This window comes from Alosa alosa, chromosome 15 (assembly GCF_017589495.1).
Source record: "Alosa alosa isolate M-15738 ecotype Scorff River chromosome 15, AALO_Geno_1.1, whole genome shotgun sequence".
NCBI lineage: Eukaryota > Metazoa > Chordata > Actinopteri > Clupeiformes > Clupeidae > Alosa > Alosa alosa.
Window position 1 is genome coordinate 14,865,503 of NC_063203.1, and position 13,561 is coordinate 14,879,063.

Below are 13,561 nucleotides of genomic sequence, written 5' to 3' on the forward strand. Positions count from 1 at the left end.
TGTGTGTGTGTGTGTGTGTGTGTGTGTGTGTGTGTGTGGGGAGGCACTAAAAGTCATAAACACAACACCTCTTTATTTCTGTTAAGACTGAGATTTCTGGCTAATAAAGTGTCATTGTTCTGATGTCCTGCTAGTCCAGTGGGGGCTGTGTGGAGGCCCGGCATACATGCTTGACTTGAGGATCACATGGACATGTTGTGGATCAGCATCTCCAGGGTAACACCAAAAACAAGGGCTGCGACATTTCATATGAATGCAACAAGGCGCTCCGTGAAGCCAGCAACCCAAACCCAATACCACAGTTACATTCTCCGAGTTTGCTGTGGAGTTCTGAGTTTCGTAACACTCCCAAACATGCTCAGAATTACACACACACACACACACACACACACACACACACACACACACACACACACACACACACACACACACACACACACACACACACACATATACACACACCATACATTGATCCATACCTGTTCTATGCATAGATAAGGACACACACTTAGACAAACGTTCTCTCCCCTGTGTGGATGAATTGCTTGATAGATTTGCATAAATCTTTATGATTATGATTATGGTATTTAGCAGATGCTTTTGTCCAAAGCAACATACAAATAGCAATATAAAGTTAAGTTTAACAGTAAACAATTTAAACAATTAATAACGCATAAGAAACGCTTAATAACCTAAGTGCATGTTGAACAGATATGCCTTGAGGCCCCTCTTACAAGACCCAAAACTATCACAAGAACGGAGAGCACTGGGCAACTCATTCCACCAACAAAGAACCACTGAGGAAAAGAGTCTTGAATTTGACCTAGCGTTTATAACTGGTCGACACAACAGACGCTCATCAGAGGACACAGTGGCCGGTTGGGGATATATATCTTGATCATTGAATTAAGATAGCAGGGAGCAGATCCAGTCATGATGTGTCTGCCTTTCCTTCTCTCTCTCTCTATCACTCTCTCTCTCTCTCTCTCTCTCTCTCTCTCTCTCTCTCTCTCTCTTTTCACTCACACAGACACACACACACACACACACTATACACACACACACATTGCAACTCATGAACTCCGGCCTTCTCTATTTCCCCCTCGGCTCGGGCAGGCAGCGGGAGCTGCGCAGTTCCCACCGTGCGACTGTCTGGCCCACGCAGACCTCTCCAAATCCACACGGCTCCTTAATCACTTCCAGAGCCTCGTTCAGAGACAGAGAGAGAGAGAGAGACAGCTACCACCACTCATCCCCTCCACAGTCATGCCCCCTGGCCCCCCACGAGACCCCCCCCCCCGTCCCCCCCCAGGCACAGCGCCGCAGACCCAGGCCTCTCCACTGCTAGATGACTGGGGCTGGGAGTCTGAGGCTGGGGCAACAGAGGAGGGCAATCAGTCACTGTAGAAGCAAGAGGAAATGGCGGTATTTAAGCCATGGGGTAGGAGAGGGAGGGATGGATAGAGAATGAGGAAGAAGGAATGAAAGATGTAGAAGAAAACTATGAGCAAGAAAGAGAAAGAGAGAGAGAGAAAAGAAAGGGAGATAAGGTTTCATCCTACAGTTCCATCTCTGCCATGTTTACTGCTCTCACAGTGCAGTAGGAGAGGAGCCATTGCACGTGTGGTGCAGAATTATATCCTTCTCATGTCTCTAATGTCCCCACCATCATTCTTCTACTCTCATTTCCACCATCCCACCATCATTCTTCTCCTCTGCCTCGTCTCTTTCTTCTCCTGCTCTTAAAGGCGCGTATGTGATCTTTAATGCACTGCTCCGTTTTTTTTTTGCCCTTTTCCTGACCACAGGGCTATCATGTTTACTGTATAGTGACCAGAGGCTGGCCATGGGACTGCTAGGAAGTGTTGTGTGGGGGGCAGTACAGCTGAGAATGGAATGGGCTCTCAGCAGACGGAAATAAAATCTTTATTACTGAGCGGTTACGTTTTATTGGAGTATGGTTTGCGCATCCACTGTAAGAAACAGTTACAGTTAGAGTGACTTAAAGGCACAGTCAAGGATTTTGCAGGAAGTCGTGTTTGTTTGTATTTATGTTTATATTTACATTTATTAGCAGACGTACACTATATTTTAACCAAGGACCAAATGAAACACGGCAGAGAGGTAGCTCACCCCTACCTTCAGTATTCCCAGAAACTTCAAAATTCCATGCAAGGTTTCGTTTTTTGTTTAGGGGACATGCTGCCCCCACTTTGTTTCTTTCCAGATTTCGTACAGAGTTGCCTACAGAGATCAGGTTTTTTACAGTGTACTCACGGAATGGGCAGCTAGCGGTCGTGAGGAGACTATTGCTGAATGTGACAAAAACAAATGTTACAGGCTTGAAATTGGGTAAAATCCCCTGACTGCACCTTTATTGCCAATTTCGACATTCATTTATATTGAGGACAAAATTAAAGTGAAGTGTTTAATGTGAAAAAGTGGAGAAAGAAAAACTCCATTCAAAAGCTATTCAAGAATGAATATGTTTCCTTGCCACCTCTCATCTCTTCTCCATGTTCTATTTCTCTGTTTGTTTGTTGCAGGAATGGCAGAACTCCATCCAAAAGAATGCGGGTTTGGCTTTCATTGAACTTATCAACGAGGGGAGGTATGTTTGTATACAGATACATTCAGACACACACACATACACTCCTGTTGTAGTGACATCACTCTCCCTGTTTGTCTGCTTCGCCTTCTGCGTTGTGTGTGTGTGTGTGTGTGTGTGTGTGTGTGAGGCGTGAGTGCGGGCGAGGAGCTGGCAAGGAGTGCATCTGCAAGGCTGCTTGGAGTGCAGGCACCTGGATTAGCGCTAATCCTCTTTCCCCAGCACAGCGCTCTCTCTCTATGGGGGGGTAAGCACAGGCAGACAGGCATGAGAGACGCTGACGGAGAGAGAGGTTGAGGGCACGCCGCCACTCCGCCGCACCAGCCATCTCTCGCCTGCTCTCAGCGCTCAGTCAGGGAGTGGGTGGTGTGGTCTGCTACTACTACTGCTACTGCTCTCTCTCTCTCTCTCTCTCTCTCTCTCTCTCTCTCTCTCTGTCTGTCTCTCTCTGTCTGTCTTTTTCTGTGTGTGTGTGTGTGTGTGTGTGTAGGGGGGGGGGGGACTAAGATGAAGAGCTTTGTGGATTGGACAACCTTTGCCTTTTTGAGTTTTTTTCTTCTTTGCTCCTTTTTTCTTCTACTCCTACTTCTATGTTGCTCACTATTTATCTACTCCTACTTCTATGTTGCTCACTATTTATCTACTCCTACTTCTATGTTGCTCACTCTCAGCGCCTCACTTTTTTGTCCTCTCTATAGACCCTTTCAACAAGGTAAACAAAAACAATGCTTGAACGTTCTATTTGGGCCCCAATCTACTTCCTCTGCATTAAGATAACAAATGGAATGTTAAAAAGGAAGTCTTGTGGGGCCAACTATGATGCTGATAATGGAACTCTCTTGAAAGGGTCCATATCTTCCTCTCTCTCTCTTTCTTTCTTTCTTTCTTTCTTTCACTCTCTATATCTCTTTCTTTCTTTCTCTCTCCCTCCCTCACTCTCATTCTGAATGGGTGTGGCTGTCTCAGGCCAGCTCAGCCTGCTATTCCATCTGGTGACCCATCTGTCTAAACTCCCATCTCTTCCTCCCTATCTCTCTATCTCCCTCTCTCTCTCTCTCTATCTCTCCCTCTCTCTTTCTCTCTCTCCTCCTTTCTCTCTCTCCCACTGTTCTGGGACAATGCCTGAGTCAGCAGAGGCTTCTGCCGCTGTCCAGGGTGCTGGCAGATCCATCATCCACCACCACCCCCCCCCCCCCCCCTCACACACACACACGCACACGCACACACACACACACACTCTCTCACACACACACACAAACTCCGGCCCATCTTTCGGGGCACCTGCTCCAGCTTTCTCTCCCCAGTCCTCCTCACAGCCTCGGCCCCATAAGTCTGCCCCTTCCACAGGCTCATGTGGACCGTAAAGCAGCCTCTTCTGTCTGGAAGTCTCCTGTGAGTTCCCAGTTGTCTTTGGAACAGTGTTGGAGGACCGCCATCTGCACATGATTGCATTCCTTTTCTTCCGCTGATGAAGTTAATAGCTAACAATCATGGGTTTGTGAAACACAAAAGCAAACAGCATATTACATTATTACTCTGTATCATTACAGATAATGATATAACAATCATGGGTTTGTGAAACACAAAAACAAACAGTATATTACATTATTGCTCTGTATCATTTTGAATACATCTTTTAGAAACATTTAAAGACTTCCCCTGATGGGATGGACAATCGCTTTGGATAGAAGCGTCCACTAAATGAGTAAATCTAATTGTAAATATTACAAAGAATATTGAATAGGGGAAATTGGACACAGTCCAAATGTAAGCAGACTAGCTGTACAGTAAATGTCCTGATTTACTCGTTTCCTTATAGACCCTTTCAAGAGAGTTCCATTATCAGCATCATAGTTGGCCCCACAAGGCTTCCGTTTTAACATTCCATATGTTATCTTAATGCAGAGGAAGTAGATTGGGAACCAAATAGAACGTCCAAGCATTGTTTTTGTTTTTATTGTTGAAAGGGTCTATAGTCACAATTGCACGTTTCTCTTTCATTACTGTTTGCCTGCCTCCATGCGGCTGTATGTCTGTTTCCAGCCAGTGGTGCTGGAGCTTGCTGGTGATTTTGTAGCACGTGGGGTTGCCCTACTAATGAGTGGGATTGGCTCTGTCAGTCACGGGTGTCCTGGCTCCACTTGAGCTCCGAGACAGAGAGAGCGAAGGAGAGACTGAGGAGTTCTCTCATCTCGTCTGATCTCAGGCACTCGCAGCATAATTGAGAGTTTGTCAGTGGAATGAATGAATGGAATTGTCCGCGGTCCAGCAGTGGAGAGTTTGGGTCAGAAATGTGCAGAGTGTTTTTAGTGGAGAGTTATTTCCCATTTTATAGCACACTGTGGACCAAAATAAAATAGAGTGCTCCTCCCCAGCCCACACGTTAAATTAAAGCATAGGAGAATTAACGATGTGTGAAAAGGCTCATCATCATCTCCACCCATAATAGGCAACATTATGTTCACTCTACCCAGCTCCTCTGGCTTTCTCTAACCTATCTCATCCCAACTGCCAAATATCTTCATTTTCATCCTTTCATACTTTAAAGGTGTACATATGGCAGAGGGTATGGTTCTATAATCATGAAATATGCTTTCCTAACCTGATTTTATCTATTTGGAGTTGAACAGATCTCAAATGTGTGTGTGTGTGTGTATGTGTGTGCGTGTGTGTGCGTGTGTGTGTGTGTGTGTGCGTATGTGTGTGTGGTGATGTGTGTTATTAGACTGCTGTGCCATGCCATGAAGGACCACATTGTACGTGTGGCCAACGAAGCAGAGTTCATCCTCAACAGGCAGAGAGCTGAGGATGTTCACAAGCACGCTGAGTTTGAGGTGAGGAAGTGTGTGTGTGTCTCTGTGTGTGTGGTTGTGTCCTCTTTGTGCTCTGTGCTCTGAGGAGTGCAGTTCAGATGTTCTCAGATAACCTTTACAGCACACTATTATATTCTATACTGCACTTCCTTGTTTTATCCCATACTGCACATCCTTATGTTATCCCATTTGTACATATCCTATATGAATTGCATACCTCCACTGGATGCTCAATGGATCCTTGCAATTAATGAATTCATGGCATGTTCAACCAATGCATTGAAAATTCACCAGTAAACCATTAGTGGCATTAGTCTTCAGTTATCCCACCCAATATGTAATGGTATCTGATGCCCAGTAAGTGCTAAGGGGAAATCCCTCCAGAAGCATGTGGTAAATTGGCTTTGTAAATTAGCTGAAGCAACAGCTTTGTGCTCTGATGAGGACCTTCAGTCTGGCCAGCACTCAGCCTAATAGAGCCGAGATCCCACAGGAGATCGGAACGAGCGCGGATATGGGAATGTGGGATTTGGGAATGTGGAGGAGCGCAGAGGGGTGCTGGTGGTGGGGAATCTTGTGAAAATCCAGCATCGGAAACACCCACAGGGGTTCCCCATCACACCCCACCCTGCCCTACCCCCCGTCTTTTCCTAATCCCACTCCCTACGTGTCTATGCAGGATTAGACCCCCCACCATATCTGCCTGATAGGCCCAGATTTAATAAACCAAGCTGGGCTTGATATGCCGGGATTAATCATTTTTTTTTCTTAGTTGCTCTCATTGGGCTATAAGCCTCTCCCAACCAATTAATGAGTTAACCTCCTGGGATGCTATTTGCCAGCTAGTCCGAACCGATTAGGCTTTTTTTTACCCCTCCAATGCGAGGGATGGGGGCAAAAGCACTCTCATTAGAGGGTATTATGGGTCAGATGCTTTTAAAACCTTTTGTTATGCTGCTGCTTGATGTGTAATTATGAGCGTGAGATTGGAGGCCTTAATGATTTTAGTGACTAAACTCCAGCAATGACGAGCAGTGATTACAGTGCCGTCTTCAGCCAAAACTGTGCAGTTTAGTGTGGCAGTTTAGCACATATGTGGGTTTGGGTATGTTGGAGAGCGGTGCGTACATTATGTAGGGTCTGGTCAGTTTGTTAAGAGGAAGTCGTTCACATGAAGTATGTGGTGCCAGCATATGTTCCTGTCTGATATTGAAGTATGTTTCTGTGATGGAGAACACACTTATATGCAAACACATACATACAGTACACACGCACACACACACACACACACACACACACACACAATACACACAATACACACACACACACACACACACACACACACTCACACACATACTCACGCACATGTTAGTGGGCTATGCATCCTGGCAGTGATGAGTTCCTTATCTGGAGGCAGCAGCCTTCCAATAGCCGTTAGTTTGATGCAGCACTCTCAAGGATCCTTGACCTGCCCTGATAAAGGGTGGTGGGGCCGGGGGTGGGTGGGGGGGGGGGTGCAACGGTGACAGGTGGTGTCACCATTACACACTCACCTGGACCCTCATTCATCTGTCTGCCCATGGGCCACAGACAGCCAGCCAGCCAGCCAGCCAGCAGTTCCCATCTAGCTCAACCACCAACCCAGCCCCCCCCCCCCTCGCCCCAGGTTATTACTACACAGTCCCCTTAAGATTGAAGATGTGGGGGGCAGATAAGACATTTTTACAATTAAGTTGGTGTCAGATCCAAACCTCATATCACAGCCCCCACCACCAGCTCTCCTTACTCTACACCCCCTCTCTCAAAGTGATAAATAACGTTTGATATTTGTCAGACGGCGCGTCACATGGTAACGGGAGATGACACGCGGAGATTGAGTTATCCGGCCGGCTTGAGGAATACGCCGCTATACCGTATCTGACAGAATTCAAATATAAGGCAGGAAATTCAATTAGCAGCTAGCCTCTGTTAGCAAATTAGATTTTGAATATTAGCGCGCGATCCCCCCGAGGGGCCGCACAGTAAGACAATCTTATTTTAGCAGGCAAGATAAAGTCAGATGCGGCTCGCAGCGATGCCTTTTTAGTCAGGGAGGGGGTGTGTAGTGTGTGTGTGTGTGTGTGTGTGTGTGGAGGGGGAGGGTGTGTATGTGTGGGTGAGGTGGGGGTTTGTGTATGCAGCTTCAACATGCAGGGCTTGTCTTGGCTTTTCGTTTCATGCTTTTAAGTGGGAGAATGTGGGTTGGCGCTATTTATGGTGCTCCACACTGCAGTGTTTCCTTGTGTAACCTGTGTCCTTAATTATATACATCACAGAATCATCAGCTGACAGATGACTGACTCCTGCATAGAGTTATTTTCACCTTTTTAAAAAGAAATATCATCAGTTGTGTTAGATGGCACTTCATATGACTTGAAAAGGCTTTATTATATTGTCATTACTCTTCATACACATGACGGTTGCAATCAACTGTGTTTTCCTGAGGTGATAATCAGAGGTGGTATTTACAGAGTTTCTCAGTAACACATCTCCGATAATCTGTCTAAATGTAATCTAACAACTCAAAAACACCTTCTATCACATTTAATCTCCCCAAAGTGTTTTTATCACTAAGTATTTAGAAGTAAAGCTCCTCTCTGTTCTACAGTGTCTTTGTGACAACACTCATTGCAAACATCACTACACAAAGTAAATCAAATTGGATGGACTTGAATTAATCCCAAGCTCAGGCTTTAAGCAGCCACAGACAGCCTACCCTGGTGTTTACCTTCACTCTGGTTGAGCCCACCGTATGTCTGGTGGCCGGCCTGCTCTGTTCCCTTACAACTGACCAATATACTGGCCACTCTCCCCAGGTCTCACTCGTTCCCAGAGCATTGAGCGCCAGGCCCTCTGTGACTGGTCCCAGTGAGTGGTTCACACGGCAGCGCCGCCATAATGGCCTTTCCAGAGAGACTGTGGCTTTGCTTTCACAGCAAAGGTTTCCTCACTTTCACCCAATGAATATGTCCAACCGTATTAGAGCCGAACCCAATAAGCTATTTTAGAATTCATGTTACAAAAACATGTCATTAGTGTGTCTCCAATAATGCTTAATGTCATCAAACTGTTTTTTTTTTATATATATACAATAGTGTAACCAGAGCAATGTCATTGGCCCTCACTAGAGTACGAGGCTTGATGGTCTTGGCATAGACATCTGTGGCTTTTTCTGAAAACGAACAGGCACGGTTTTAAAAGAATTGTCACCGACTCAGTCAAATGCAGTTACATCAGTCAGGGGAATGCCATATCTGATCATGTCCATGCCATTCTTTCATTGATTCACACATTAATTAATTCATTCATTCGTTCATCCATTCATAATTTCATCCATTCGTTAATTTGTTTATTCATTTATTCATTCTGTTCATCTCTTCGTTTTTCCCAGTCAAATTGTGCCCAGTATGCTGCTGACAGGAAGGACGAAGAGAAGATGTGCGACCACCTGATTGGTGCCGCCAAGCACCGTGATCACGTCACAGCCAATCAGCTCAAGCAGAAGATCCTCAACATCCTGACAAACAAGCATGGAGCCTGGGGCGCCCTGGCTCAGAGGTAAGAGCTGGTCATGGTGGGGGATGGTCTCATCAGGGCAGTGCTGTGAGAGAGGTCTTCCGAAAGTGTTTAAAGCCAAGAAGGGTGGAGAGAAGCTGGCATCTGGGTAAGGGGTTGGGGTCTGTGAAGACGGACTGACCAGAGCTCATTGGGGTTGAGATCTGGCCCGTGGAGAACAGCTGTAAGGGTCTCTGCCACCAGATGAGCAAAGGTCAACATAAGGCAGCAGTTCTATGTCGCGATATTTTCAGTGGGCCTCGGAGTTCGGAACGGTTGGGGGTCTAGAGTGGGGCTCTGGAAACACTATTTCCACGCTGGACAGTGGAGCCCTTTGGAGACACATGCATCACCATCTAATATACGGATTCCAGTGGTGCCCCATGAAAGAAGGGTGTGTGTGATTGACTGTACATGCATGTATGTGTATGTATGTGTGTCTGTGTGTGTGTGTGTGTGTGTGTGTGTGTGTGTGTGTGTGTGTGTGTGTGTGTGTGTGTCTTTGCGTGTGTGTTTGTCAGTGTGTATGTGTCTTAGTGTGTGTGTTTGCATTTAGGCCCCTGTCTACCAGACCCAAGCATTTGTCCTCTCACTCACACACCGGAGCACCTGGTGGCGGTTAGAGGACTCCCGACGGGTCTAGTTAGAGCGGCCCAGCCTGCCTCTGTCTCCACTCCCCACTCGGCCCCTCTCACACACACATACCCTCTCCGGCCGGCTCCAGTCGTACTCCCTGCTCTGACTGAAACACACACACACACACACACACACACACACACACACACACACACACACACACACACATCAAACGGGCCCCATCAGCCCTCTGAGTGTCAGGGATTAAGCTAACAGCGCTTAGTGACCAAACAGAGTAAACTCTCATGGCATCGTAACCAAATGAAGCGTGGCCATAAAAGACAAAAAGGAAAGAAAAAAACATGATATTTTTTCGGAGGGGTTGGTAGAAGGGGGCGTGGGGGGTGAATGCAAGTGCTGAAGGTCCAGCCATTTAAGAGGCTGTTTGATGGAGGCCCTCTGACTGCTGTTTGGAAATGTTTCCAAACACAACCGCTAAAGAGTGGCTTCTGGACATAAATCAGGCTGCCATGACATCTTAACACAGCTGTCAGTTTGCCCGAGCCTGAGAAAGTCCAGGAGTTGGTGTGGCAAAGTGCTCACTCAAAAATAAAAAAAAACGCTGGTTCACAACACCCAACCCGTCTTACCCACTTTTCCATCCCCTCTCCTCTCCCCTGGCCTGCGCACACAGACAACCACAATCACTGATTTGCCTTAACACATTTATTTAGCTCACTGCAACCCCTTGGCTCTTGGCCCCTTTTTTTACAATGGAAACACAGCGCAGATGGGCAGCCGTGTGTTCCACTAGGGGTTTGTTTACCCACAGCGATGAGAAACACTCTCGCTCTCTGTCTCTCCCTCCCTCTCTCTCCCTCTCTTTTTCTCTCTCTCTCCCGCCCTCCCTCTCTCTCTTTATCACTCTCTCTCTCTAACTCTCTCTCTGCTCCGAATCATTTGAATTCAGTAACTCAACAAGTTTCAAACGACAGCCCTCAGATTGCTGGCTCCTTATTTAGTCTAACTTCAAAATCAAATTGTACCAGAGCAGATTGAGTTTTGTCGAGACGTTAGCCAATCTTGCGGATGCACTGCGGAACCTGTTTGTTTTCTGTTCTAGTTTATCACCTGATTGGATTTGCCGTGACAACAAATGGGATTACCAGTTGAAGCACAGTACTACAAACCACCAAAGAACCATTTTCCGCATGCAGGCTACCATCGTAAAGAACGCTCATGCTAACAAACGGCTAATCTGATGCAAATACCCGCTAATACCACTGAGCTCCGTACCATGTTAGCAGTTATAGTAAAAAACCTCCATTTGATAACTCCCATTCGGACTGGTCTTCCTATTAACTGCATGCTGCCCTGTATATTCCCATAGCATGAGTAAGAATTTATAATGTTAAAAGATCACCACTTATTCTCCTCAGCAGCAGTATGGCCTCAGGCTTAAGCCAACCTCTCCATTTTGGTGTTGACCTGAAATCTAAATAATGAAGAGTGTGTATATGTATAATATAGTCTGTTTTGCATAAATCAAAGATGAGCTGCAGAGCACGTGCCACCCTCGCGAGGCTGTTTTAGTGCCGAGCGCACCGCGTCCCTGCACTCTCGTTTGATCTTGCCGTGCGTGTTTAGATATGTATCAGGTGTGGGGTATTTTTAATCTCCTCTGTAGTCAACGACCAGTCAAGCTGTGCCCTCTTCCTCACCCGCGGCTTTCAAAGAAGTCAACGTCAGGTGTCACTCTCCTCTTGCCTTGACTGCATAGAAAACACCCTTTTATCCCCTCACCCTTCAGAGCGCGTCACATACCTACAGACACGCACACACACCCTTACACACAGGCATGTATGAACACATACACAAAGAGACACACTTGTGTGTGTGTGGTGTGTGTGTGTGTGTGTGTGTGTGTGTGTGTGTGTGTGTGTGTGTGTGTGTGTGCATCATAAAAGAGGAATGGAATCACAGCCTCTACAAACACACAGTATATCGGATTGAGTTCTGGCTACCACATTTTACTTATTCAAATATTTATAGAAACCACCTCAGAGGCATAACATTTGCATTGAAACAAAAGGTTATTGAGTCGGGGGTCCCTCATTGTAAATTATACAGCAAAACTTCCAACAAATTCAAATTTAATGGCAACCTGCTGGAGAAGAAAAATGATGCAATATGTTCATGAGCTCTAGGCGCTGTTGCAGCAGAGCAGCTTAGTCTTATTCAATGCTACATTAACTTTTCCATTTATGCTCGCCTGTGTAAAATATAAAGCCCTCAAGCATTTTGAAATGGCTGTCTATTTTTCTGTGTGTGTTTGTGAGTGTGTGTGTGTGTGTGTGTGTGTGTGTGTGTGTGTGTGTGGTGTGTGTGTGTGTGTGTGTGTGTGTGTGTGTGTGTGTGTGTGTGTGTGTGTGTGTGTTCTCTTCTGTGTATATGTGCTGATAAAGTGTATTTGTGTCAGGCTGTATATAAATGTGTGTACATTAGCACAGCGGTCGTTCTTTTTGTCTGTGTTTTTCCGACCATGAATGCACACAAATTGTATTTCCTTTTTTTTTTTTGCAGCTGCAATCTACAGACGCATGTGAATTGATATGTTGTGTGGTTTTAAAAAAAATGAGAACAGAATTTGGTGAGCTCAAACACAATGCAGTTGAAGCGTAAAATGCAGCTTGCCTCTGTCCTTCCTCTCCTATTTTTGAAATTAGATGCAGGAATGCTGGCGTAAGAACCATCTCTGCTGATTGATCATGTTTGGCCTCATGCAGGACCCACAAACGTGGGTGAACTGGGCCCTGGCCGCCCGTGACTGGCCGGGACTGTGTAAGCATGGTGCGCTCGGAGACATCTGTGGGCTATTAAAGGAGCTGTAGCGCCCTGTCTCCCTGCTGCGCTGCGGCCTTTTCAGAACAGCCACGAAGCAGGAGGGGATTGTGTTTCAGCAACATTCCCGGAGTGTTGTGCCTCTTTCTCTCCCTTTTCATATCTTTCTTTTTCTCTCTCTCTCTCTCTCTCTCTCTCTCTCTCTATCTCTCTCTCCTACTCTTTCTTTCTTTCTAACTATGCCTTTCTCTCTCCCTCAAGGATTAGAAAAAGAGGAATAAAAAAGCTAAGCCAGGCTTGTACCTTCTTATTTTTAGCTCTTCATCATCAGGTGAAGAGGAAGAGATGCAGCGATTAGCGAATCGAAAGCCTCCCAAATAAAGCAACTGAGCAGACGGATGCTTTACTCGTCTGCTGACCGGATCATACTTCACGCTCGCCCGATGATGAATGTCCCAGTTATCAAGTCGACGTCAGAAAAAATCAATACGTCTCAAATTGAAACAGTATAGGGTTGTATTGATCCGCGCGTCTAAATCAAAATGAGGGGCCCTTTGATGTGTCTCCCCCGGACAGCTCCCCGCCTGGTAATGACACGCTATCAATTTTAGCTCGACGCTGATAAATCAAGTCGAAAATTAGATGTCAGAATTTCGCCCGTGCCCAGAGAGTGATTTTCCTTGCCCTCTCTTCCCCTTTCCTGTTGACCCCTGACCCTGGCCGGTGGATTATAAAGTTCAGCCTCGTCAACGGGGGAGAAGGAGATGTCAGAGCCCAGGCTGTGGAATTGATTTAAGAATAATGCATGGGAGCTGAGGAAAAATGGCAGAGGGGTCTTTTCATAAACGTTCTTGAGCCTATTATCTAGACATCAGAAAGCGTTCTTTATGTCACCGATGAGGAATGCGTTGTGCAGAGACGGACTTAAATGATTCTGTTCTGTTTTGACATACCGTTATTTATTTGTTTCCCCCCTGTGCATAATGTTCTCATTCTTGAGAGAAGAGCGGTTTTCTTAACGTGTACATATATTTATTAATCCGCATTGTGAATTGTTGCATATAGAAACAGCTATCATGAGGGAAAACCTAAAAGACTGACAACACAATAGTCACCTGTTTACTGTTGA

At 46.0% G+C, this 13,561-nt stretch overlaps 1 protein-coding gene across 9 annotated transcripts in view; it reads left to right on the forward strand.

The window, feature by feature from the left end:
• The window catches only part of LOC125307776 (neurobeachin-like), a 296,002-nt gene that overhangs the window by 170,681 nt on the left and 111,760 nt on the right, over nt 1-13,561 (forward strand). For all 9 annotated transcript variants that reach the window (XM_048263836.1, XM_048263826.1, XM_048263827.1 and 6 more), the window contains 3 exons: nt 2,547-2,611; nt 5,334-5,442; nt 8,852-9,018. In XM_048263836.1, the coding sequence (XP_048119793.1) occupies nt 2,547-2,611; nt 5,334-5,442; nt 8,852-9,018 (341 nt within the window). The remainder of the gene's footprint in view (nt 1-2,546; nt 2,612-5,333; nt 5,443-8,851; nt 9,019-13,561) is intronic.